Genomic DNA, 27143 nt, shown 5'->3' on the forward strand with positions numbered 1-27143 from the left:
CATCACGGACCTTCAGCACTCAGCTGGATTATTTTACGAGCTGCTTTGTGTGGACAAATTCATCTGTCTCCTGGTTTGCCCTCCATCCAAAAAACTTGTCAGTCAGAGTTGCTCGTCCAGCCTCAGACGGTGAAGATGGAGTCTCATCGCAGTTTTGCGTCTAAGCCAGAGAAGAAGCGCCTCCGCAAAGTGCTCAGCGAGAAGGAGAAATATTACAGGCACCGTCTTCACTTCGAGTAGCGTCTGGCCGGGATCTGCACAGGGGTGGCTAGTGTGATAGGTCATATATTACCCAGTGTGGATGTGGAGCCGCTTTTTGACTTTTGCAGCGAAATGGCTACCGAGATGCCATCGCCCAGCTGCAGTGTCAGCGAGGTTGAAGACGACGATGACGGAGTGTGTCGGGTGCGCTGCTGAAGACGGTGTCCGGAGCTACAAGGCGGGCAGTTAACAAACTGTGCCTGCTGCCCCTTCATGATGCTGTTGAAAGCTCATCTTCCAACGGGGGGAGAATGTCGGGTCAAGCAGCCGCCGGAAGGTTTTGGCCGGCAATAATTTATTGAATTCGTGACGTAACTTTCTTTTATATTTATGTTCACGTCGCCCGCTCTCGTGCATTCGATCGGCCACCTGCATCTGCCGTCATGCGCAAGCGTTTGTCTCGCTCTCTCGAGGGATCTCTCGGTCGCTCCGCAGTATTAAGCGTTGAGCCGCTCTTCCGAGTCATTATTCTAATTCGGTCATCAACCCTACTCAGTCACATATGTAAATATATCATTTGTAGAAACGCCACAAACAATTAAATCAATTGCATCAATATCTATAAATCTAACTGTGCTTGTTTTTATTAAAAGTAATATTTAGAACACAATAATAAAGCTACCGAAAACGCTCAGTAACTAAACAACCTTGATATTTTTAAGATTCTTGGGGCTGTTTCCAACAATTTTATTAGAAAATTGATTTGATGGTGAAATGGTTGCACAAGGATAGGCCATCAATATACGATCCGATATATATTTATATAATAATATAAGCTGTTAGTTAATTGTAAGGGTATATCGACTTCGGCTCGAAGTTAGCTTTCCTTTCTTGTTTTAAGTATTTCCATACAATAAAATACCCTATATATTTATTAGAACATGAACATGCTTAATCCCAAGAGTTCACTCATCTTGACTTGATGAAGAAATTAAATTTTTTTGAGCATATTGCAACGTTTTATTTATTTAATAATAAATTACCTTCAAACATTACATATTTTGAGCAACTTTTACTTTTTAACAATGAATTTAATGTAACAAGTATTAGCTTTAATAAGGTACTCTAGTTTCAAAATAAAAAGGAAATAATTAATGCATAATTAGTGTTACGTGCAACATTATTCACCACATGAAGAATTCAATGAAGCCTTTGTTAACTTTGGAGCGCATTCAAAATGCATTATTTAAATACGATAAGTTATTGGTCGACAAGCGACATTACAGTAAGCGATTCTCCTTTATAAAGGAGAACACCTCCTTCAACAGTCACGTTTTTAAGATCAGTTTATACCGATGACGTCGCATTTTCAGCGCTATCAATAGTAAGACTGGATGCGCGCATGCTTAAAGAAGCTAATGATAAGTTGCTATTGTACATAACTTTTGGAGATAAGAAAGTAATGTTCTCATTATCCTGAACGGGTTTATTGACATTAGTAAATACTGATGATGGCAAAATGGTTTCAGAGTTAATTTCTAGAAGACCATCGATGGATAATACGTTTGACTTAATGTCAACCGTAACAGCGTTTCCCCCGTCGGAACTTTCAGACTCCACGCCTGTCGGAACACTGCTGCAAAGGTGTAACCGGGAACTTAACAGCTTATTACAAGCTGGACATGATCTAGGCGCATTTTGGTCGCGTCGTCGCATTACATCAAAGGCGCATCTATATAAGTATACAAAAATATTACCAAACATTAATAATTGAATTAGCCAGGAAAAAATTAAATGTCCAAATATTAACATTTATAAACCAGTTTAAAAAACAGGATAATACTCACTAACTTTTAACAAACTACCAAACTAAAAAACTAACTGTTTGTCTGTCTTTGTTCGTCAGTTTTGAAACTGACGATGAAGCTTTAAAAAAACCAACTTATATCGGCCAAAACTTACAAAATTTGACAGATCGGATTAATTTGCCCAAAGTGGAAACTGTACTAAATCCCATTTTTCTAACTTAAAAAACACGAAAAAAAGTTATGGCATTTCCGAACAATCAGTTATATGGCAGCTATAGGATAAAGCCGACCGCTCCAGGCCGTTCCGACTTATTGTAGTGTCGTTTATCCTTGCAGGTTTTTATTGGACTAATAGACTTCCTCTCTTTATCTTGAAGCTGACGGACGTGTTTTTTTTGTGCGCACTGCGTTTTTCTAAAATCTGTTATATGCTTACCCTAAACATCCCTAACCCTACCCTAAAATACCCTAAAATACCCTAAACAAAAAATTGGAATTTTTATATCCGTATCGCTTCGCGTGTGCAGTGATATATTTGGAGGAAAAATAATAATTTTATAAATTTTTCCTCCAAACATAGCCCTGCTCTGCTTCTTCATCTCTTACTTCTTCTATTCTATTGCTTCTTTTCTCGCTCAATAGAGATTCTTATCTCAATTCTTTTCACTTATTTCTATCTTTCCATTTCACTCTTTTCACTAATTCTTAACTGCTCTCTTTAATTTCCCCCTTTTGTTTCCCTGCTACAGTGGTTCAAGGTTCCTCAATAATAAAAACAAATAATATTACAACATTAATTATTTAATTTTTTAATAATCTTTAAAAAATTAAATATTTAATTTTTAATAATTATGGAATTTAAACTTGTCTGTGCGCTGAAGTCTTGTGCTGTTAGGACGCAATTAACTAGTTCATAAGGCAGACTAAAAGTGGATTGAAGGAGTTGATTAGCGGTTTTCGTAAAATCAATGACCAACTCTATGCACTCGATACACAGTTTAGTAGTCTTCAACTACTAAATGAGTCTCCAAAGCGTAAGAAATCCTCTTTTAGTGATGTGCTTGTGGTGAATAATCTTCAGCCTGCTCAGCCGACAATATGTCCTCTGTGGCATTGCTTCAAGTGATCCCAGACCAAATAATTCAAACCCCTGTAACAGTCACCAAACAGGAAAATCAACCGTCCGGACCCCCGGTACGTACTGATACAGCTGTATTAGTTACGGCGGCACCAAAACCCTTGCAGGTGATCCCACCATCGAAACACATTTTTGTTTCCCGGAATGCCCCTGAGATTGATATATACTTCTGAGATTGATATATCGGCTTTGATTGATATTTTTTGGCTTTGATGTATATATATATTGATACATCAAAGCCAAAAAAAAAAACAGACATAAAGGTGGTGGATATTACAAAATGTAAATATTTTTAAACCACGCACACGTCATCTTCCAAAATACGTGTGCCCTTACAAATGTTCAAGACGATTTGTTCCGCCAGCTTTTGGCCAGAGAATATTTTCGTCCAAGAACATCAGCCAAGTATGGTGAAGAAAAAAATAACGAAACCTGTGGGTGTAAAACTCCCACATGTTACGGCCACTGAGCAACCTTCCACCTCATTTTCCTTAGTTTTAAAAAACTAAAGTCTTCTCTAACACTTACCTATCAGAATACAAGAGGGTTACGTAGTAAACTTCCCAAACTGTATTCTGATAGTTCTTTCTTTGCATCTCACAGTATTGTATTTACAGAAACTTGGTTCAAGCCGGAGATCTTAAGCTCCGAAGTTTCCCACACCTTTACTTTTCACTTTTACTTTTTTTCGGACTTTTAGGATCCGAAGCAGTTTTATAACTTCGTAAATACTAAGCGCAAACATGTATCTTTTCCTCCTCTGCTTACGTTTGAGAACTCATATGCGAACTCTGATCAGGCAAAAGCCGATCTCTTTGCTCAGTTTTTCAGCTTTGCTCGATCTTTGATCGACGCTGCAAATTATAGAGGCATCTTGTCAGCAAATTGTCAGCAATTCCAAAGCTTTTTGAAAAACTTATTACTCTACATTTGAAACACCTATGTAGTTCAATAATAACTCCGTGCCAGCGTGGCTTGAAGCGCCGCTCCACCACTACCAACTTATTGGAGCTAACATCTTTTATCACGGATGACTTCCGGAATGGCTTACAAACATTTACACTGACTTCAGCAAAGCATTTGACTCTGTTAACCATTCGCTTCTTATAAGTAAACTCAGTCTTTTGGGATTCCCAACTGATCTTCTTATCTGGATTTCGAGCTACTTATCTGGGAGAACCCAACGTGTTTTCTTTAAAGATGTTGCCTCGCGTTTAGTCCGCGCCACATCTGGGGTGCCCCAAGGAAGCCATCTTGGACCCCTACTTTTTACACTGTTTATTAACGACTTGCCCCTTGCCTTAACTAATTCACTTGTACTTATGCACGCTGATGACGTTAAGCTTCAGTATAAATTCACTAGCGCCCAGTCTAGACTTCAATCCGATTTGGATAAACTTCAAAATTGGTGCTTAGCAAATAACCTAAAGCTTAAAGGATCGAAATGTAAACTCATGTAATTTTATCGATCTAGTCCTCACCAGGCTGTGTACTTTCTCAATGGAAACGCCTTAGAACGATTAACTCAGGTTAACGATCTGGGAGTCCAATTAGATTTGAAGCTTATTTACAGACCATATATCCACCATGGTTTTATTAAAAGATGGTCAAAAGAATTTAATGACCCGCACATAACTAAAACGTTGTATACATCATAAGTCCGCCCGATTCTTGAGTATGGTTCGTGTGTCTGGAGTCCTCAATACGGATTACGTCAAAAGCACATAGAATCTGTACAAAAAAACTTCCTGACTTTCGACCTTAGGGGACTTAATTGGGATGCAAATCATTACCTCCCCTCTTATCGTAGTAGACTTTTACTAATCAAACAACTATCATTAACAAACCGTAGAACGATGCTGGGTGTCATGTTTCTATATAATCTTATTTATGGAAATGTAGACAGCCAGCCTAGTAGAAGGACTAGAAACTTTCGTCCTCTACTCCTCAGCCATTGTATTATGTTCGGACTATAATGGTCCCTACCACATCTTGTCACTTTGCTTCACTTACTATCTTAAATCGCTTATATTAACCGCCCTATCTGTGCAACACACTTCTTCGTGATATCTTTCTCCTACTCTTCGCTTAAACTATCTCGAATCTATTCTCGTGATTCGTTCCGTACGTTACGCGGCAGCGTCCCTCGGTCAAGTATATACAAGATACAAGTATATGGTCTTTATTCATTCAAAACCTTTTTAAAAATGAATCTTTTATTCTATATTTAATTAGAGTCTCGTAGCTGCGCTGCCCGTGAAGCCGGCAGCGGAGAGACTTTATTACTTATGTTTGTATGTATGTATGTATGTTTATGCTCACTTAAGCTTTTGGTAAGCGGGAGCGCGAGAGATGTAGTATATCTATAAGCGTGCTGGCTTATTGGTTAATACTAACATGTTGCATAAATTTTTCATGTGTTACAGTGGATATTAGCTATATGCATATTACATTATATACTGCCTGCAAACAAAGGAAGGAATGTGTGGAAAATTTCAAGTTGATAGCTCTAAAGCTGAGAGTCTAGTTTGCTAGAAACAGATAGACAGACGGACATGCTTATATTGCTTATGAAGTATATACACTTTATAGGGTTGGAAATGTCTTCTTTACTGCGTTGCATTCTTTTGATTAAAATTATATAAACTATAAAAATATAAAAAAAATATAAAATAATATAAACAATTTATTTTAAATTTCGGTGATGGTGAAAAATGGAATCAAAAATTCTATAATTGAATTGAAAAATGTGTGCCAGTTTTAAAAACTTATCTAACGGCCGAAGAAATTGAGAAATGTACTCGAAAGCGAAACAAATTGTTACACCTTGAAGGACCGCTGTGGTAGATAAAGCATCAGAAACATATTGATACACATATACAGCTTTTATACAAATCAGTAACTTAACGATTTTTCTTTACCAAAAATAAACTCTGTTTTTGTAGATTTTCCGGATTACCAGCCCAAAGGAAAGCGAGACATTATTTCTTCAGAAGTAGAAATGGAGGAAATTAGTTAAATGGAAAAAATAATAGCCTGCTGGACCAGCCCCATTTGAAAAGAAGCTACAATGATATCCCAGATAATAAATGATAGGCCAGATGCGATCCAGAGATTAAACCACTAAGAAAACTTTTGACAAGACAGAAGAATTTATGTGGCAAGCCCTTTGAATGTGGCAAATGTGGTGGATAGGTCACAGCAGCATTCGCTCGTTATGTCTGCCATAAACCAAAAACTCAGCCATTGCATAAAGATTCGGTGCTAAGCAAGGCAAAAATCGCAGGATACATATGAAACAAATAAACGTCATATCCAAAGAATTTATGAGATGACTCCTAGCATGCATAGCTTTGGGCTACCGAACGGCTCACCGGTTGCGGATAGCGAAAGGCTCTCTCAGTTAAGGTTAGCTGTGAATAAAGCAGACCAGGACAGCTTGGGAGTATCCGCGCCGTAGGCAGTGCTGACGTGTTACTGCCTTGCTTGTGTTACCGCCTTTAAAAAGGAGCCATACAAATTGTAATCTCCCACACTACCGCACCTACAAACCTCCCATCCCAAAACACTATCTTATACTCGTGCCGAGAGTCAGCCTGGCTGGGGGCCCGGTATACAAACTCTGCCAAGTTTCATACGGAAGGCTCAGGGTACCTGGCGACCTCCTGTCCTAAAAAGCCTAAAAGCCAGAGTGGCTCAAGAAGGTGGAATGAGCCAAAGGAGTCCTTCCACAATATAGCAAGACGCCGAGACCCTCAGTTCCGAAGCAGGAGCCAAAACCACATTCCAAAAGGGAGCGATTCCGGGATTTTCCGGGAGGACCAATGGCAAAGCTTAAGCAGGGGTTATCGACAGGGGTCGGGGGACAAGTGGAGATTGGTAGAAGCAGCCCTAGCAGCAAAATTCCTTGAGCTCCTGGCCAAGGAACCAGTCTGTCTGCAAAGACGCGATGCGGTTCCAAGGCGGCGTAAAAGGAATAGCCTGCGACGATGAGAGGTCTTCAGAGCTATATAAGACGGCGGTAAAAGAGCTAGAAGAGGTCCACGAGGGCGCCACGCTTGTTGTGCTGAACTGGCGGGACGTTCCAAGTAGACCCAGAGCAAGAATCTGGATCCCGGCCTCCATAAAGGAACCAAGCCAAATCCTTACCATACTCCAAAGATGTAACCCACATCTTCCCATGACGGACTGGTGTGTGGCGAAGGTTGAGGAGATTTAAGGGCGACCAATCAGGCGGTCCTTATCTTAAATAAAGAATAAAGTTTTGCTCCCATAGAGGCTGCTCATGTGGAACTAAAGTTCGGTTTTAGTTCCATTACAATAAAGGTCTATAAGTCAGGCTCGAATGATGGAGCACACCCTACCACAAGACAGGAGGAGCTGGCCTCAGAGGTAGAGGTCTAAGATATCGAAGACGTATACAGCACCGATGCGTTGCTGCAGCGCAAGATGGATGCGAGTCGGGTCATCGACGAGGATATCTCCATTGATGAGAGGCGGAGATCACAATGGCAGAGGGAAAATTGTCAGATTTCTTTACGGATTCTGCGGATAAACCTCCTACATTATAAGGCAGCCCCAGCTGCACTACTGGTCTATCTGGCCGAGGATGAAGGCGACATAGTCCTAGTCCTGGAACCATAGAAAGCAGGACGTAGTGTTTATGGACTAGCGACTATTATTGCTCCAAAATAACAGCGACGCAGACAACGCGGAAGCTACCGTGGAGTCGTAGATGACTCCAATCCGGTACTGTCGTCCTACATGGCCTATGAAAGGCCGGAACCGCCGACGGGCTACTAGAAAAGCTAGAAAAGGACAGCGAATGGCAACATACATAGGTTCGTTCCTGTTCAATAGAGCCAAAGCGGGAAACGAGGAGACACTCTGGACCGAATACAAGGTCTCTTTGGTCTCTTACAAAAAGGCCATCCGAAAACGGAAGCTCTCCACATAGAACTCTTTCTGCTCGGACATCGAAAACACAGCCCAAGTTGCGAGGCTTAGGAAAATCCTATCCCAATCAGCCACAACTCTGGGCTATCTCAAAAAATCAGATGGCACTTCGACAAATACCTTAGACCTTGGACAAACCTATTTTCCAGGTTGCACCCCGAAAGAACGTGCCCACAAAGTTCAAACTGGATATTGACCACAAAACCCTATACTGGGCGATACACAGTACCAAACCCTATAAATCGGCCGGACCAGATAATACTTGCTCAAATCCAAAAAGCAGGATACATAGCCACAAATTTGCCCCTAAATATCTTCAACAGATCCCTTGCACTACCCAAAATTCCACAACATTGGCTCGAATCGCTAATCATTTTCATACCTAAAGCGGGCACGCCATCGCATACGAACTCAAAAGATTCAGACCAATCAGTCTATCATAGAGTGACATCCTCACTAGGCACATATTCTTTAACAAAGGCCGACAGCAGAGGCACACCGCAAGGCAAAGTCATCTCCCCTCTCTTATGGAACCTAGCTTTCAACTCGATTCTATGCAGATGGAAGAGGGAAGCTGTAAGATAGTGGCATACGCGGATGACGTCGCAATCCTGTTCACAGGCAAACACCCACAGAAACTTAGCGATCTCATGAGCGTGAAACTACCAGCCCTAGCCGAATGGGCAAGCAGAAATGGCCTGGGAGTTAATGCGCAGAAAACAAAATTACATAGTTCTTTTCAGCAGGAAATATTAGCGTCTCCCCAAGACTTAACCAACAAAGGCTCTTCTTCAGCAATAGTGCCAAATAACTAGGGCTAATATTGGACAGGAAGCTAAACTGGAACTCCAACATTGAAAAAAGGTCAAAAAGGCTGCTTTAGCCCTCTTCAACAGCAAAAAAGCAAAGTATGAGATGAATCAAGGAATCAAGTAGGGGATGTCCCCCTACATTGTAAGGATTTACACCCCCATAGTCCGACCCATTCTATTGTATGAAAGACTGTTATGGTGGCCAGCACCTAAAAAGAAGAACGTCCTTAAGAAGCAGGAAAAAATCCAGCGAGCAGCAGCATTTTGCATCAGCGGTGCCCTACGATTCACCCCAAACGAAGCCCTAAATGCCATACCCAGCAAACCAAATTAAGGACTAGCTGAAATAGAACAAGCAAAAGTAGCGGCAATCAAGCCAACAAAAATAAAAACCAGCTCAGCTGGGACTCCGTTTCCAACTGCGGCTGGCCTGCCAACTCTGGCCCAAAATCACAAACAAAAGAACATCACATCTACTTAGGATGAAATGAACACGAATCAACACAAATATTAGAGTCTAGGCTAAGGAATGCACCCCACAACGACTACTGCCGAAGCTGCAGGGTCTTCTATGCCACTGCCCAGCTCTGCAGTCTCCAAGACTTCAGAACCTGGGTGACACGTTCCTCAATAATATCTCAACGGTGTCAGAAATAGATTCTAACAGGATAGAAAGATTCACCAAAGCCTCAGATTGGGGGAACTGCTGGACCATAAGTCTTTTTTCTGCGAATAAGGGGAATTCAGATCCCGTCCACGGTATCAAAAGAGACCGAATACGGTCTAAGTGTGGTGGTGGCCTCCACAAAAGGTGACCGCTAGCCGTCTAACCTAACCTAAACTAACTCGAGTCCTATTTCATTTGAATAAGACCAAAGACCAATTGGTTTCACCTGCAGGCAGAGAAAGCAACAGTAAAGAATGTAACTCCAAGGCTCCGTCCTACTTTAACTTCCTTTTTGGGGGGTTCACTGTATAGAGGTCAAGAAAATGAAAATAACATAATAAATTTGGGGAAAACGCTCACCGCTCAACTTCCTCTCTTTATCTCAAAGCGGACGGACGTGCTTTTATTGTGCGCACTGCATTTTCATAAAATTTGCTTATTAGCTTCCCATAAACAACCGGTATTTATTTCTATTCACATAAAAATATAAAAATCATAAACAAATTGCAATTCATAGATCCGTATCGCTTCGCGTGTGCAGTGATATATTTGGAGGTAAAATAAAAATGTTATTAATTTTTCTTCCAAACATAGCCCTTCTCTGCTTCTTCATCTCTTACGGTATTGCTTCTATTCTATTGCTTCTATTTCTCGATCAATAGAGATTCTTATCTCTATTCTTTGCATTTTACTAACTCGCACTAATTGCTCTCTTTAATCTCCCCCTTTCGTTTCCTGGTACAGTGGTACAAGGCTCATCAATATTATTAATAAATTAATTATTGAAATTTTAATCATTTTTAATAAATTAATTATTTAAAATCTTAATAAATATGGAATTTAAATTGGTCTGTGCGTTGAAGTCTTGTAATAAGACAATCTCGTCTTCCCAGCCTACCATCCACTGCTGGCTTTGTGAAAACGTTTTACCCGCTAAGTGTGCCGGGTTCACGGCCTTAGTTTCGGATGCAATCTCACGTAGGTCTGGTCTCCACTTTTGCTGTGACGGTTGTCGTGCTGTTCAGGACGAAATGAGATCGTTCATGAGGCAGACTAAAAGCGGATTCAAGGAGTTGATTAGTGGTTTTCGTAAAATCAATTACCAATTACACAGTGTAACAGTGATTCTGAACTTTTGAAGTGACATAGTAGGAATTGTTCATTGGGTCGAGTATATCACAAAACCATTTTTGAAATATTTCTAACACCCTCAAAATCTTGATTTATGGTTAAAAAACCGTTTTTCGGGACTTGTTTGCGCTTAAAAATTCCTGAAAGCGTTTTTTTCAACCGATTTCAAAATTTTTGGTGTTTTTTAATAGTGAAAAGTTGTAGCTTTTTAAAAAAAAATATATCTTTGATTTTGTTAAACAAAAAGAACAAAATTTTTACATCTGAAACTGAAGTTTTCGACTTTTGTTCGTGTTTTTCGGATTTTGATGCCAGTTTTTCGGTACAACTTACAAAAATTCTGTCATTTTTGCCACATATCAATGTTGTCTCATTAATTCTGAATAAAATGAGACAAATTTCATCAAAAAATTATGAAAATTGGTGAAGTTATAACGCTTTTCCCAAAAAAAGTGAATTCAACCTAGCGAGCGCTCCGGAGTAACAATGTGTATAAGAATAAGAGTATATTCTTCTGGCAAAAATTCTGTCATTTATGCCACATATTAATATTGTCTCATTAATACTGAATAAAACGAGACAAATTTCTTTAAAAAATAATAAAAATTGTTGAAGTTATAACGCTTTTCCCAAAAAAAGTCAATAAAACCATGGGAGCACTATAAGAAGAAGAGCATATTCCTGTCTTATACACACAGGTACTCCGGAGCGCACGCAAGGTTGATTTGACTTTTTTTGGGAAAGGCGTTATAACTTCACCAATTTTCATTATTTTTTGATGAAATTTGTCTCATTTTATTCAGAATTAATGAGACAACATTGATATGTGGCAAAAATGACAGAATTTTTGTAAGTTGTACCGAAAAACTGGCATCAAAATCCGAAAAACACCAACAAAAGTCGAAAACTTCAGTTTCAGATGTAAAAATTTTGTTCTTTTTGTTTAACAAAATCAAAGATATATTTTTTTTTAAAAAGCTACAACATTTCACTATTGAAAAACACCAAAAATTTTGAAATCGGTTGAAAAAAACGCGTTCTGGAATTTTTAAGCGCAAACAAGTCCCGAAAAACGGTTTTTTAACCATAAATCAAGATTTTGAGGGTGTTAGAAATATTTCAAAAATGGTTTTGTGATATACTCGACCCAATGAACAATTCCTACTATGTCACTTCAAAAGTTCATTCACTTTTGTCATTTTTGTAACACTGTGTTATCTGCGCACGATACACAGTTTAGTAGTCTTCAACTACTAAACGAGTCTCCAAAGCGTAATAAATCCTCTTTTAGTGATGTGCTTGTGGCGAATAATCTTCAGCCTGCTTAGCCGACAACTATGCAGCCGCATATATATCTGGCCTCCCCAAGGGCCGGACCTGAGAAAAATTCGGCTTCCGAATATCTCAGAATTAATGAGAAATTGTCCTATATGTCCTCTGTGGCATCGCTTCAAGTGATCCCAGACCCAATAATTCAATCCCCTGTAACAGTCACCAAACAGGGTAATAAACCGTCCGGACCCCCGGTACGTACTGATGCCGCTGTATTAGTTACGGCGGCACCAAAACTCTTGAAGGTGATCCCACCATCGAAACATGTTTTTGTTTCCCGGCTTGCCCCTGATACTTCTGAGATTGATATCTCGGCTTACATCAAAGCCAAAACAAAAGTCGACATAAAGGTGGTGGACATTAAAAAATTTAAATATTCATACACCAGGCACACGATATCTTTCAAAATACGTGTGCCCTTGCGTGTGTTCAAGACGATTTGTTCCGCCAGCTTTTGGCCAGAGAATATTTTCGTCCAAGAACATCAGCCAAGTACGGTGAAAAAAAAAATAACCAAACCTGTGGGTGTAAAACTCCTACATGTTACGGCCACTGACCAACCTTCCACCTCATCTTCCTCAGTTTTAAAAAACTTATGTCTTCTCTAACACTTACCTATCAGAATACAAGAGGGTTAGGTAGTAAACTTCCCAAACTGTATTTTGATAGTTTTTTCTTTGCATCTTACATTATTGTATTTACAGAAACTTGGTTAAAGCCGGAGATCTTAAGCTCCGAAGTTTTTCCTAGTAGGTACACCACTTTTAGATGTGATAGAACTCTGCGAAGCGGAGGAGGAGTGTTAATCTTTGTAGACTCCAAACTCGCTTCTGAAGAGGTAAAATCACAAGAGTTTGGTGACATTGAATTCCATCATCCAAATCACTTTGTCCGATCAATCTTTGTATGTTTTTTGTTTTTACATACCACCTTCGCCCGAACCGCCAACATACTGGCAACATTTGTCCGCTATTCGTTTGGTTTTCGATCGTCTGTCTGATGGTGACCAGCTGATAGCTCTGGGTGACTTTAATATCCCGGAACTTATATGGTCAAATGTTACAAATTCACCGTCTTTACAGCTTAACTCCCACCACGACTTCCCTGCGGGCATGTTTGACATGTCTCTCGGGCAAATTAACCACATTAGAAATTCTTTAGGTGGGCTGTTGGACTTATTATCATTTCTGATCCTGATGGAATTACTCTTTCCAGAACTTTGCCCCTTTCTGACCCTGAGGATCCATATCATCCCAATCTTGAGCTTTCAATCGAAAACAACTCCTTAATTGACCTTAAGTCTACAGTTAAATCTCATAAATTTCGTTTCTTCCGTAAGGCTGATTTTATGAAATTTAATAAGTTAATCTCGGAATTTGATTGGTCTGATTTACTGGCATGCGTTGATATAAACATCGCATTACAAAATTTGTATTTCACCTTTTTTTTTTTTTTTTTTAATTAAACTTTGCTTTTATTTATTGGATCTTCTCTTAATTTTGAGACTAACAATAAGTTTTCAAATCTTAACATTAACATTTAACTAACAGTAGAATAAGACTGCATTATGGTTGCGCGTTCCTCAAGACGGTCGCTGGGTGGGTAGGTCATTGCGACGAAGTCGTGATTGGTTGCTTAACCTTGTTAGACCTCTCGCCAGGTGGTTAGGGTGCGACAATAGCTTGCTGAAGTACTTTTCCTTCTGTTCTGCGATCACATCTTTGACTGGAAGAATGTTTAAGTCGCGATGTATGTTTTCGTTGCGAACGTACCACGGTGCCCCGGTGATTGTTCTCAAGATCTTCGACTGAGCTCGCTGGACTATGTCAATATTGCTATTGCTGGCATTCCCCCATAACTGGGAGCCGTACATCCATATAGGTTTGAGTACCGAGTTATACAGCAGGACTTTATATTCAAGGCAAAGGGGAGACCGAGCGTTGATAAGCCAATGAAGGCTGCTGGCTTTAAGCTTTAGGTGGATTCTTTTAGCTTCTATGTGCCGACGCCATGTGAGTCTTCTATCGAGGGGACTCCTAGATATGTTACCTCGTTGGCTTGCGGGAGTAGGGTGTTGATTAGCGTAAGGGGCGGGCAGTTTCGCCTATTCAAGGTGAACGTAACGTGCTTGCATTTTTGTTCGTTTACTTTAATTCGCCAGTCTGATAGCCATTTTTCAACATCCACCAGATGAAGAGCTAGCTGCGCAGTTGCTTGCATCGGGCATTTTGAGCGGCTAAGAATAGCTGTATCATCAGCAAACGTAGATGTTGTTAGTCGTGTGCTTGTCGGGATGTCTGCTGTGTAGAGAACATATAATGTTGGTCCGAGTACACTTCCTTGAGGAACTCCAGCTCCAACAATGAATTCGTCAGATATATCTGTGTTGCACCTCACAGCAAATTTTCTGTCGTAAAGGTAAGACTCTAAAAGCTTGTGGGTATTACAAGGGAGCATTGTCTTGATCTTGTACATTAGACCTTCTAGCCAGACTCCATCAAATGCTTGAGAGACATCTAGAAATATTGCGGTACAGTACTCGCGTTTTTCGAATCCATTCCGAATTTCTGCTGTTATCCGGTTGACCTGCTCAATTGTTCCGTGCTTTTCACGAAACCCAAACTGATGTGACGGGATTCCTTCCTGGATCCTTAGGTATGTGTTTATTCGAGTCAGAATGCTTTTCTCAAAGAGTTTAGATAAGCATGAAAGTAGGCTTATAGGTCTATACGACGTGGGAATTGTGTGGTCTTTTCCCGGCTTTGCTATCATTATTATAATTGACTTTTTCCATCTCGCTGGAAAGTGGCCAAGTTTTGCGATGGCATTGAAGAGCTGGGTGATATTGCAGACGGCGCAATATGGAAGCTCAATGATCATTTTGGGAGTTATGAGGTCGCAGCCTGGTGATTTTTTCGGATTTAGTTGGTTTTTGATGATATTAGCGATTTCGCTTGGGCGAAACTCGATTGGTTCATGTTGAAGCTGAGGCTCATATGGTAAAGTCCGCAAAGTAAAGACACTAGTGGCCGGATTTGGTTGGAAGATATTTTTAAGGTGATTGGCAAACGTGCTGGCTCTGTCTGCATCGCTGCGCGCCCAGCCGCCTGTGGGATTTCTAATAGGCATCACGGTTTCTTTCGGTGAGCTTAGAGTTGGGTGAGCTCTCCATAGTGAGTGTTTTGTACTAGAAGTTGACAATTGCTCTATATAGCGGCGGTGGACATAAGCTTCTTCTTGCTGTAGGGCTTTAGTAAGTTGACGTGAGGCATGTCTAAAGCTTTGCTTAGCAGATGGCGATCTGTGGAGTTGCCACTCGCGACGTAAACGCCGCTTTTCGAGGACGAGCTATTCGATTTGTAGATTTGTCTTTTTATTGCTTTGTGTATTTATAGTTTGCGATGTTGAGGCTCGAGCTGCAGAGACGAGTACAGACTCAAGTGAATTAACAAAGCTATCTACGTTGGCTTCATCGTGGAGATGAGGACTTAGCTCAATGTGTGAGCTGATATATTTTCTGTACTTAACCCAATTGGTTTTCTGTGAGGTCAATTTTAATGGTTGTTCCAATGTTCCTGGATGTCGCAGTAGAATAAACAGGACAGGCGAGTGATCAGATGAGAGATCCGATAGGCAATTGGCGCTTATCAGATTTTTAGGGATGTTTTTGGTAATCGCAAAGTCTATTAAATCTGGTAGTTTCCTTGGGTCTGCCGGCCAGTATGTTGGGGTGCCAGAAGAAACATAGTCGAGCTTGTTCTTGGCTTTGATAATTGCATTATAGAGCTGCTTCCCTTTTGGAGTCACGAGACGGGATCCCCAGTGTGTGTGCTTGGCATTGTAGTCTCCTGCTGCTATGAAGTGGTCTCCAAGTGTGTTGAAAAACTGCATAAACTCATCTTCAGCTATATTGAAGCGAGGGGGGCAGTATACGGCGGCTAGTGTAAGTTGGTTGCCAGTATTTAGTTGTATATTTATAGATGTGGCCTGTAGGTAGTTTTTAGCAAATTTGCTTTGATAATGGTGCTTTATGCGACTTCTGATTAGAATTCCAGTCCCACCATGTGCTTTACCATCTGGATGATTTGTTCCGTAGAATGAGTATCCTCGTAGTTGAAAATTGTATTTGTTTGTAAGGTGTGCTCCACCTTACCAGCATTACATCGATATGATTGTCGAGTAGGAATTGAGCTAACTCAAGTTTATGTTGCGAAACGCCGTTAGCGTTCCACGTAGATATCCGTAGGAGAGCCATTATTTGGATTGTTGTGAAACCAGCATTTGAATCAATAGATTTTGGTTTCGCATTAAATCTAAACAACTATGTGCGCATAAACGACATAAATTCCGTCAGGCTTTGTTGTAGGCTGCTTATCATAGCTTCAAAGTTGCTTTTTGGCTGCTCGGTTGGTTGATATTGCTGAGCCGTGCTCGGTTCTTGATATGCTGATTGCAGAAATGAGCTTCTTGAGGCAGGTGTCGCCGGTCCTGATTTTAAGGCGCTTGCGTATGTCAAATTTTTGTCAGAGTTAATGGGTCCTAGTGAGGATCTGGCTGCAGTCGAGAAGAAGACTTCAGGGTTTGATCTGGACGCCGTGAACTATCCATTTTGGGTGCGGGCAGCTATTCCTTTCTGGTGGATCCGACTTTTCAGCTCCTTATAGACTGGGCATCCTCTATAATTAGCAGTGTGGTTGCCACCGCAGTTGCCGCACTTTTTCGAGTTGCTGTCATCTTTGCTCGCTGGGCAGTGTGCGGAGTCATGAAGCTCTCCGCAAACTACACACACCGGGCGCAGTTTACAGTATGACCTTGTATGGCCATATTCCTGGCAGTTTGCACATTGTACCGGGCCATTGCGTTTGTGCGGTTCCTCAACTGTAATTCTGCGGTGCAGCAGGTACTGAAGATTGTATATTGGGTGCACTTCGTATTTCTTCAGGAGCTTGGTTTCTGGTTCGAGCTCAACCTTAAAGAGTGGCTGCGGCTTTCTATCCCTGTTAGGGATATTAAAGACTGTCTTGGCGCTAAAACCCTTCTCCTGTAGCGCCTTTTTTATCTCTGCAGGCGTTACTTCGGGCTCTATGCTGATATGGGCTTTTTAGCTGATATGTGTAAAAGTTCTTTTTATTCTCGGTAAGATATTTTGATAATACTCTGTAGTTATCTTCAGACTTCATTTGAACTTTTGTTTCTTGAATGTTGCCCTTTACAAGGGGTATTATGTGGAAGTTATCCTTACCAATAAGCTCAATAATTTTGTTGACAAGAACATTGGAACTTTTTTCGCGTATATAGATAGGCGGAGGTTTTGGCTTCCTTTTCTCAACTTCAGTGGATTCGCCCGCCTCAACCTCATCGGCGTCTGCCAAGATTTTAAATCGGTTTGAGTTAATGGGCGTTTCTTTTGCTGCTAGGCTAGCATTGCCACGGGTTATTTTGCGTTTGCAATTGAGGGGGCTCAGCTTCCTTTTGATTTGGATGTAGCGATCCATGCCAGTCTGCACAGCCGGCTTAATATAGTCATTGTTTTTGTTTTGGTTTTCAGGCAGCGCGGACGTATTACTATTTGCGCTGCTAGCTGAAGACGTCGTTAAATGCGCTGTCGATACAGTTGCGGTTGTTGTTACTGTTGACGTTGTCAAAGAAATTGAGGTGCTAGTTACTGCACTCTTTGGCTGCAGAGACATCGATGGTATCGAGGGGGAGCAGGAACGCGCTCTCTCGCTCTCTACGTTTAAGAATTCGGTCAAGTTGGGGGTAATTGACCGCGCTTGATCAGAGCTTGCATGGTTTTCGGTTGCTTTAAAAGAGAAGTACGCGTTGTTTCTTTGTACTGAGAGCCGTCTCTCGTCTTGCTCACGTTGACGTTGTGTGCGAACGTCGTTTAAGCTCATTGCAGTCGAGGTTGATTTAGTTTGAGTTTTGAGAGTTGTGTTTTATATTAATTAATTAATTAATTAATTAATCAATATAAACATTAGCGATTTCATCGCAAAAAGCGTCTTTTCGCGTTATTGTAGATTTCTTAGACCAGTCACTGCACTTTTATGATTTTATTGAATATTTTTTCCCGGAGCACAATAAAAAACACGTCTACATGCGACAACAGTCGGCCGATCAAAAAAAAAAAAAAAAAAAAAAAAACAAAAACATTTATTTCACCTTAAACTCATTTTTTGACGCTTGTGTGCCGTGGAAATATCCGTCGGCTTCAACGAATCCGCCTTGGTAGATATAAATTCTTATAAATTTTAAGAATTGTATGAGTAGACTTTTAAATAAACATAGATTATCTAACTGTACAGTTAGTTATTCAAGATACTTAGTAGCTCGGTCCAATTTCACCGTGCATAACGCAGAATGTTATAGGAGTTATATTCGCCGCTGCAGGATTCAGTTTACTCAGGATCCGAAGCAGTTTTATATCTTTGTAAACACTAAGCGTAAACATGTATCTTTTCCCGCTGGCTGTCTATATTTCCATAAATAAGATTATATAAAAACATGACACCCAGCATCGTTCTACGATTTGTTAATGATGGTAAGTTGATTAGTAAAAGTCTACTATGATAAGAGGGGAGATAAAGATTTGCATCCCAATTAAGTCCCCTAAGCGCAAAAGTAAGGAAGTTTTTTTGTACAGATTCAATGTGATCTTGGTGTACTCCATATTGAGGACTCCAGACACACGATCCATACTCAAGAATCGGACGGACCAGTGATGTATATAACGTTTTAGTTATGTACGGGTCATTAAATTCTTTTGACCATCTTTTAATATAACCAAGCACACCCATAGCTTTATTAACCATGGTGGATACATGGTCGGTAAATTTAAGTTTCAAATCTAATAGGACACCTAAATCGTTAACCTGAGTTAATCGTTCTAAGGCGTTCCCATAGAGAAAGTACATAGCCTGGTGAGGACTAGATCGGTAAAAAGACATAAGTTTACATTTCGATCCATTAAGCTTTATGTTATTTGCTAAGCACCAATTTTGAAGTTTATCCAAATCGGATTGAAGTCTAGACTGGGCGCTAGTGAATTTATACTGAAGGCATAGCTTAACGTCATCAGCGTACATAAGTACAAGTGAATTAGTTAAGGCAAGGGGCAAGTCGTTAATAAACAGAGTAAAAAGTAGGGGTCCAAGATGGCTTCCTTGGGGCACCCCCGATGTGGCGCGGACTAAACGCGAGGTAACATCTTTAAAGAAAACACGTTGGGTTCTCCCTGATAAGTAGCTCGAAATCCACATAAGAAGATCAGTTGGGAATCCCAAAAGACTGAGTTTACTTATAAGAAGCGAATGGTTAACAGAGTCAAATGCTTTACTGAAGTCAGTGTATATGACGTCTGTTTGTAAGCCATTCCGAAAGCCATCCGTGATAAAAGATGTTAGCTCTAATAAGTTGGTAGTGGTGGATCGGCGCTTCATGAAGCCATGCTGGCACGGAGTTATTATTGAACTAAATAGGTGTTGCAAATGTGGAGTGATAAGTTTTTCAAAAAGCTTTACTAACACGCTTAAATGTTAACATTCCTAGTAGAAGGACCAGAAACTTTCGTCCTCTGCTCCTCAGCCATTGTAGTTCGACATATGACCAACACGATCCGTTCAGGGTATTATGTTCGTACTACAATGGTCTCTACCACATTTTGTCACTTTGCCCTACTAACAATCTTAAATCGCTTATATTAACCGCCTTATCTGTGCAACACTCTTCCTCGTAATATCTTTCTCCAAATCCTCGCTTATCTATCTCGGATCTATTTCCGCGATTCGAGCTGTACGTTACGCGGCAGCGTCCCTCGGTCGGTTGGACGGGAGGTGGGCTGTACTTATGCAGTGGGAACCGCGCAAAAAAAAAAAAAAAAAGATAAAAGAAGCTGGCACTTTAAAAAATAAGAAAAGATCAGGCCGAAAACCTATGTTGGTCCAAAGACAATGCTGGCACTTACTAGGAGTTGTAGCGAGCAATCCAAGTGCAAGTCCAGTAAAAATTGCCCAAGAATAAAAAAATACAATTTTTAAACAATATGCAATATGCATTGGAATATATTAAGAAGCCTCTTGACTAATGGTTTAATGTTTTATGGACGGATGAGGCTGCATTTCAGTACCAAGGGTCCGACAGTCATCATTATAGGCATTTGAAGAAAAACCAAAAGCATTTGGCAGCCCAGCCAATCAATAAGTTTGGTGGTGGCACAGTCATGTTCTGGGGATGGCTTTCCTATTATGGATTCGGAGACCTCGTACCGATAGAAGGATCTTTAAACCAGATCGGATACGTTCGAATCCTTAATGATCATGCTTTTATGTCAGGAAATAGACTTTTTCCTACTTATGAAAGGATTCTTCAGCAGGACAATGCTGCATGCCACAAGGGTAGGATACCCACCAAATTTTTTAACGACCTTAATCGGTCGGTTCTTCCTTGGCCCCTTCAAAGCCCAGATCTAAATATCATCGAAAACGTTTGGGCTTTTATAAAAAATCAAAGAACCATTGATAAAAATCGAAAACGCGACGAAGTCATCGCTGAAATTGACGAAATTTGGTCCAAATTGACCCTTGAATTTGCCCAAACTTTGGCAAGGTCAATACCTAAAAGACTAAAAGCTGTCATTGATGCCAAAGGTGGTGCAACTAAATATTATTAATGTACTTTGATAAAATTAAGAAAATCTTTTGTTAAAATTAGATATTATATTAAGCTGAAATAAATCAAACTAACTTTTGTGAATATAATTTTGACGCACCGAAAACGCGTGCAAATACTTCTGACAACTGATAATCTTTTTTTCTTTTGCTTTTAGATTTTTCCTATGAACCTCTATCTTTCCCATTTCTTTTTGTGTCCCTTCAGCAGAGATCAAGCTACGCAATAACATTTGTTTCAGTGAAATCGTTCAACAACAACAAGAATAACAAATAAAAGAAGTTGGGATGTGCAAATAATTGTGTGTTGTGAAAATAATTATGACTAGGGTTATTATACAACTATTATACAAATTATAAAAAAACAAGAAAGGAAAGCTAACTTCGGGCGGAGCCGAAGTATATACACTTGCAGTTGAGTCGCAGTCCGCTAGGTGGCGTCACGCATCTTATATTATTAGATATATAGCGGATTGTATATAGTCGGCCGATCCTTATGAAATTCGGCATACCTAATTATTTTGCCCAAAGAAGAGATTGCAACTCGAATCCTTCTAACTTGAAAAACAATGAAGTTATGGCATTTCCGATCAATCAGTTGAATGGCAGCTATAGAATATAGTCGGCCGATCCTTACGAAATTTGGCAGATCGTATAAGTTTGCCCAAATTAGAATGCATAGAAAGTCCCATCCTAAGTCCCATTCTAACTTGAAAAACAACGAAGTTATGGCATTTCCGATCAATCAGTTATATGGCAGCTATAGGATATAGTCGACCGATCCCGGCCGTTCCGACTTATATATTGCCTGCAAAGGAAAGAAGAGTTTGTGCAAAGTTTCAACTGGATAGCTTTAAAATTGAGAGACTAGTTTGCGTAGAAACGGACAGACGGACATGCTTATATCGACACAGGAGGTGATCCTGATCAAGAATATATATACTTTATAGAGTCGGAGATGTCTCTTTCACCGCGTTGCACACAGAAAAACTGCCCTCATTTGGAAAATGTACACATCGAACTGCAAGCGTATATCAACTTCGACTCCGCCCGAAGTAAGCTTTCAATTTTTGTTACTAGTGTGTTGAGCTATCAGCGTTTTGATAGCGGCCGAATTAATAGACAAGGTTCAATTTTATAATTCAATTTATTGTGGGTCAATTTAACCCCAAAATAAATTCCGCGGCCGAACCAAAACAATGCCGAATTACAAGTGCATAAAACCTAAGAGCTTGCGCAGAAGCTCCGCCAAAGCTCCCAAAGTGCATGCGCTACAAATACCAATAAAGCGCATGCGAAACTGGGAGACAAAACAAAGAAGAATACATGCTGACAACAACAGCTGCAGCTAAGCATTTTATGATTATTTTAAATGCACTTTCTGGTGGCTGCTTGACCCAACATCCTCCGCCCATTGAAGGGTGGGCCTTCAATAACACTGTTGGAAGGGGCAGCAGTCACATCATTCCAGTGGTTATTCCGTGGGTTGTCTTTCCTAGTATAGAGCGACGACAAATCCCGTGATAGTTCACCGCGTCCAGAAATCACCCAGCCAAATCGAGTATTCTGGGCAATGGGGAGCCCGTGACCTAATTGGATTTGACCAGCCGATAGTAGGTCAAAGAATAAGCTGGCTCCAATCAACAGGTCCACTCGCTGCGTGTTGTGGAAGTTAGGGTCAGCTAGAACCATATTGCCAGGAATCTTCCAGCGCGAAGCATCTATGTCCTGGCTAGGTTGATAGTCCGTTATATGTGAAGCTACAACAGCCTCAATTTCCACTGAATACGTGCTAAGGCGGGACTTCAAGCACACATTCATGCTCCATCGGTTTCAAACCCAGTGCCGCCGAAACCGGCCACCGTTGTGGAGCATTTGGAACGGCCAAGCTGAAGTTCATTCGCCAGCCGAGACGAGATGAGGTGCACTTGTGAACCGGAATCCAATAAAAGTCGGCAAGGCAAGAAGGCTCTAGATCGACCACGAACGAGCACATTGGCTGTTGGCAGGAGCACTAGCTCAGCATTGCGATCCTGGTTCATAACAGGGTTGATTGAGCGGGATGAGTGCGCAATAGAAACGGCACCGATGGGGCGGGAGACTCGTGCGGGTGAAATCTGCCCGCGAGGGTGCAACAAAATATGATGACGGTGATTGCACGTTGAGCAGCGGGAAGCTGAGCATCCGCGAGCGCGATGGCCATCCTCCAGACAAACAAAACAGCGAGCCAGACGCCGCATTTCGTCGTACCGTTCCTCAATTGTCAAAGCACTTTGCGCAAGAAGGAAGCTCGTGCACCGAAATACCACACAGGGCGCATAGAGCAGGACGGGCGTTAATAACCATGCACGAAGATCGGTTATTTGAAGATCTACCTCGGCCCACTTGGTTAGCTGGTGGATACGACGCCAAAGAGAAGTCGATGCATTCAAGAGTCCGGCACCTTTGCTCCAAGAATCGTGCCATGGACTCCCAAGACGGAAGGCTGTCGCTGCTTCCGGCGAGAGTGTCTTCCCACATGGCCTTTGTGGCAGGATCCAACTTCTGCAGGATAATCTGGATAAGCAAACATCCTTGGATCTCGGCAGCTGATCCGGAACTCATAAGAGCCCGCATATGCCCATTGAACCGATCCGATAGCTCCCGCAAAATAGCAACAGACCCTGGCTCGACCACACGAAGCTGCAGGATCTCATTAATGTAAGACTGAAATATTAAACGCCGATTACTGAAACGATTACGCAACAGAGCTCTCACCGTATCCAAGGCTGACTCGCGCAGGCATGAAATGAGCCACCGGAGCTTTTCCGTTTTCGTTAGGTGGGGATGGATGTCAATCGTGGTCTTAAAAAGGGCGCAGAAATCCGGCCACTCGGCATAGCCGCCGCTGAATGTTGGCATCGGCAACGGTGGCAAGGAGGGGGCTGGATTGTATGGCATTGGGGATACACTGGCACCGTCGAGAAGTGTGGAGTGGGCAGTGATTCTCATGGAGCGCTTGGCAACCTCCACCTGAATTTCCACTTCCACATCAGTCGCCAGCTGTGAGAATCTCCAATACAGATCGCTCCCGATCTCGCTAAAATTAAGCTCCTCCAACTCTTCTTGAAGCGCGGTGAACCGCTCACGCAAACGCTTCTCCACTGACTCCAGCGCCATAATGGAAGAATCCTCAGTCCGCGCCGCAGCCTTCACCTTATGATGCAGCGCCTCCATTTCCTGGCAGGCCACCTCTGCTCTTCTCCGCAGCATCCTTTGCCGGTGTGCAGCTCCAATAGTCTCAGCTCCAGACTCCATTCTTCAATTTGTTTTTGTGCAAGGTGCAATGTAATGGAAACAACAGCAACAAGTTTTCCTTTAAAAGATTTCCTTTAAGCACTTTAATGATCACAAATCAATTAGAGCGCGATCACGTCGGGGTCACCAAATGTTGAGCTATCAGCGTTTTGATAGCGGCCGAATTAATAGACAAGGTTCAATTTTATAATTCAATTTATTGTGGGTCAATTTAACCCCAAAATAAATTCCGTGGCCGAACCAAAACAATGCCGAATTACAAGTGCATAAAACCTAAGAGCTTGCGCAGAAGCTCCGCCAAAGCTCCCAAAGTGCATGCGCTACAAATACCTATAAAGCGCATGCGAAACTGGGAGACAAAACAAAGAAGAATACATGCTGACAACAACAGCTGCAGCTAAGCATTTTATGATTATTTTAAATGCACTTTCTGGTGGCTGCTTGGCCCAACAAGTGTATTTACGGATTTTTTTTTGTCAGTTTCTGTTTTAGTTTATTTTATTAGTTGGCGATGAAGCCCTTTAGTTTTGATAGTCGATACTACTATTCCAATATTTAATTCCATTTGTCGATTACCGCATGTAAAACACGTAGTTTTTAGGCTTAGTTTTTCATCCCACTGATTTTTTATGTAATTCAAAGTCTGCACAACTGCGCCGCCAGTGAAGCTGACAGTGGAGCAGTCGGAATAGTGTGTTTAATGCAATCGCACAGTTGTCGCTATGACGGAGAGGCATTATGTTATGCCTTATGTTGCATTATGTTTGCAGTGTCCTAATGGCCAGGCATGCTGCACATGCCGACTCAGTACTGAAAGTATGGTTTGACTTATATGGTCATATTATTATGCTCTTGAAGTATTCCTTTTAGTTTTACGAAATATTTAATATACAATATACACTGAGTACAGAAAAAGTTTGTTATTACTACGACCCCGAAGCCTGCTGAAAAGAAATCTCATTTATCTTCGTAACAGTCGTAATTATCCTTCTTTCGTGCTTGTCAAATCTATTTAAAAAACTGATACTTTTTGACATTTGACATTTTATTTATTGAAGTAACAATTATCTGTTATTTATATATACAATTTTCAAATTAATTAATTATAATTAAGAATTTAAGAAATTAATTATAATATAATTAAGAAATTATTCTAAAAGAAAAACAAACAATTTAGATTTTATTACTTCAAGGGATAATTCAGGGGAAAATAAATGGGACAATAGATTATAATTTTTACAGATAACACGAAAAGGATCATGGTCCGCAAAATTTGATTTACAAATTGGTAACCAAAGGGGTCGGAAGGACCTGGTTGACCTATTTGGAACAGAAAATTTTATTTTTTCAAGTAAAAGATTAGAGTCAACTTGACCAAGAATGAGTTTATGAAGGAGCATGGCCCCAGCACAAGTACGACGTACCTGCAATGGTGGCAGGTCTAATAACTTTAGCCGACATAACTTTTTGGTGGAAGAAGACCATCTGAGTCCCAGTTTAAATATTTTAAGGCAAATAAAAGAAACTGCTTTTGCACTGATTCAATACTTCTTTGATGAACCATATACTGCGGACTCCAAACGCATGAACAGTATTCAAGGATCGGTCGAACCAAAGAGATATACAACGTTTTAGGGGTAAAGGGATCATCAAACTCTTCTGACCAGCGCTTGATAAATGCAAGTACTCCTCTGGCTTTATTAACTGTTAAAGAACTGTTAGAGAAATATGTTCATTAAACGACAGCTTGTGATCGAAAAGAACTCCAAGATCATTCATTAAGGAAACACGATCTAAAAAGTGATTCCCAAGTGAGTACGAGATGACATGAGGCGTGCTACGGTTAAACGTCATAACCTTGCATTTTGAGCAGTTTAGTGAGAGGAGTTTATTAGAGCACCACAAGAATACTTTGTCAAGGTCAAACTGTTGATGTCTATGAAGAAAGTGGTCAGGGTAAGAAAAACAGAGCTTCACATCATCAGCATACATAAGTGTAGTAGCATAGCTCACGACACTAGGTAAGTCGTTAACAAAGAGGATAAATAGATGAGGTCCTTAGTGACTGCCTTGCGGAACACATACCTTTCACACGGAACCTTTCTTTTGAATAATAAAAGATGGAATAATAAAAGATTCATTCCATCTCTTGGGAAGGCATGAAAGGTCCGAAAATAAATTGAATAGGGTAGTAAGAGGGTAGCATAGGATATCGGAGCAGTGCCTGAGAATACAGCTCGGGACCAGCAGAAAATAAGACATCCAAGGTATCCAAAGAGCATTAGAAACATCGAGATGATAAAATTTAGACAAGTAGATATTGTTTATATACGGAATATTATTAGGGTATGTAGAATTTAAATTATAAGAATCGGACCAATAAGTTGATTGGAAAAATGAAGCAAAGAGATTAGCAATATCTTGTTCTGAAGAATCAGAAACATTTTTATAAGTTAGGGAAGGAGGAAAAAGACTGGATTCATGTTACGTTTCATATTGACAAACGAGTAGAAGGAGCTCGGATCATTTCGGAAGTTTGCCTTACAATTCCCGATGTAACGCTTACAAAGTTGATTATTAAGAAGAATAAACTGGTTGCGAATGTAAAGAAAGTTTGTCTGATGAAACAAAGATCCAGACTTTAGAAACATTTTTTAAGCTCTAGATTTCCTGTTCTTAAGACGAGAAAGATGTTTGTTAAACCATGGAGGTTTTGTTGATGAAGACGATGAAAGTACTGGAACAAATTTGTCCAACGCGTTGTGGATTACATCATAAAAAGAATCAGTAGCATCAATAGAGTTAAAAGATGAAAGATATTCCCAGTCAATTCCAGCTAAATGATTGCGAAGAGCGTTGTAATCCATTTTTCGGAAACATTTAGAACGATACGGAGCCTCATAGTTATGAATATTAGGGACATCAATTAACACCGAAACCAATAGTGTGGGATGGTGTACGTCTTCAGGAAGCGATAGTGGTGAAGACCGATTTACAGTGACAAAGGATATTCTATTACAGAAAATAAGGTCTAGGGACCTGCTAAGTATGTTAAGGATGGGGTTAATTTGGGAAAGAGCAATTTCTATTAATTCATCAATGAAGTCGTTATGGCAACTAGAATGTAAGGAA

The 27143-nt window shown here is 40.7% G+C and overlaps 1 protein-coding gene across 4 annotated transcripts in view; it reads right to left on the bottom strand.

The window, feature by feature from the left end:
• Positions 1–1215: 1215 nt before the first annotated feature.
• The window catches only part of LOC6505343 (43 kDa receptor-associated protein of the synapse), a 566987-nt gene continuing 541059 nt past the window's right edge, over positions 1216–27143 (bottom strand). For all 4 annotated transcript variants that reach the window (XM_032452150.2, XM_032452149.2, XM_032452151.2 and 1 more), the window contains one exon: positions 1216–1933. In XM_032452150.2, coding sequence (XP_032308041.1) covers positions 1549–1933 — 385 coding nt within the window. In that variant the 3' untranslated portion in view covers positions 1216–1548. The remainder of the gene's footprint in view (positions 1934–27143) is intronic.

Source organism: Drosophila ananassae (assembly GCF_017639315.1).
Source record: "Drosophila ananassae strain 14024-0371.13 chromosome 4 unlocalized genomic scaffold, ASM1763931v2 tig00000054, whole genome shotgun sequence".
Taxonomy (NCBI): Eukaryota; Metazoa; Arthropoda; class Insecta; order Diptera; family Drosophilidae; genus Drosophila; species Drosophila ananassae.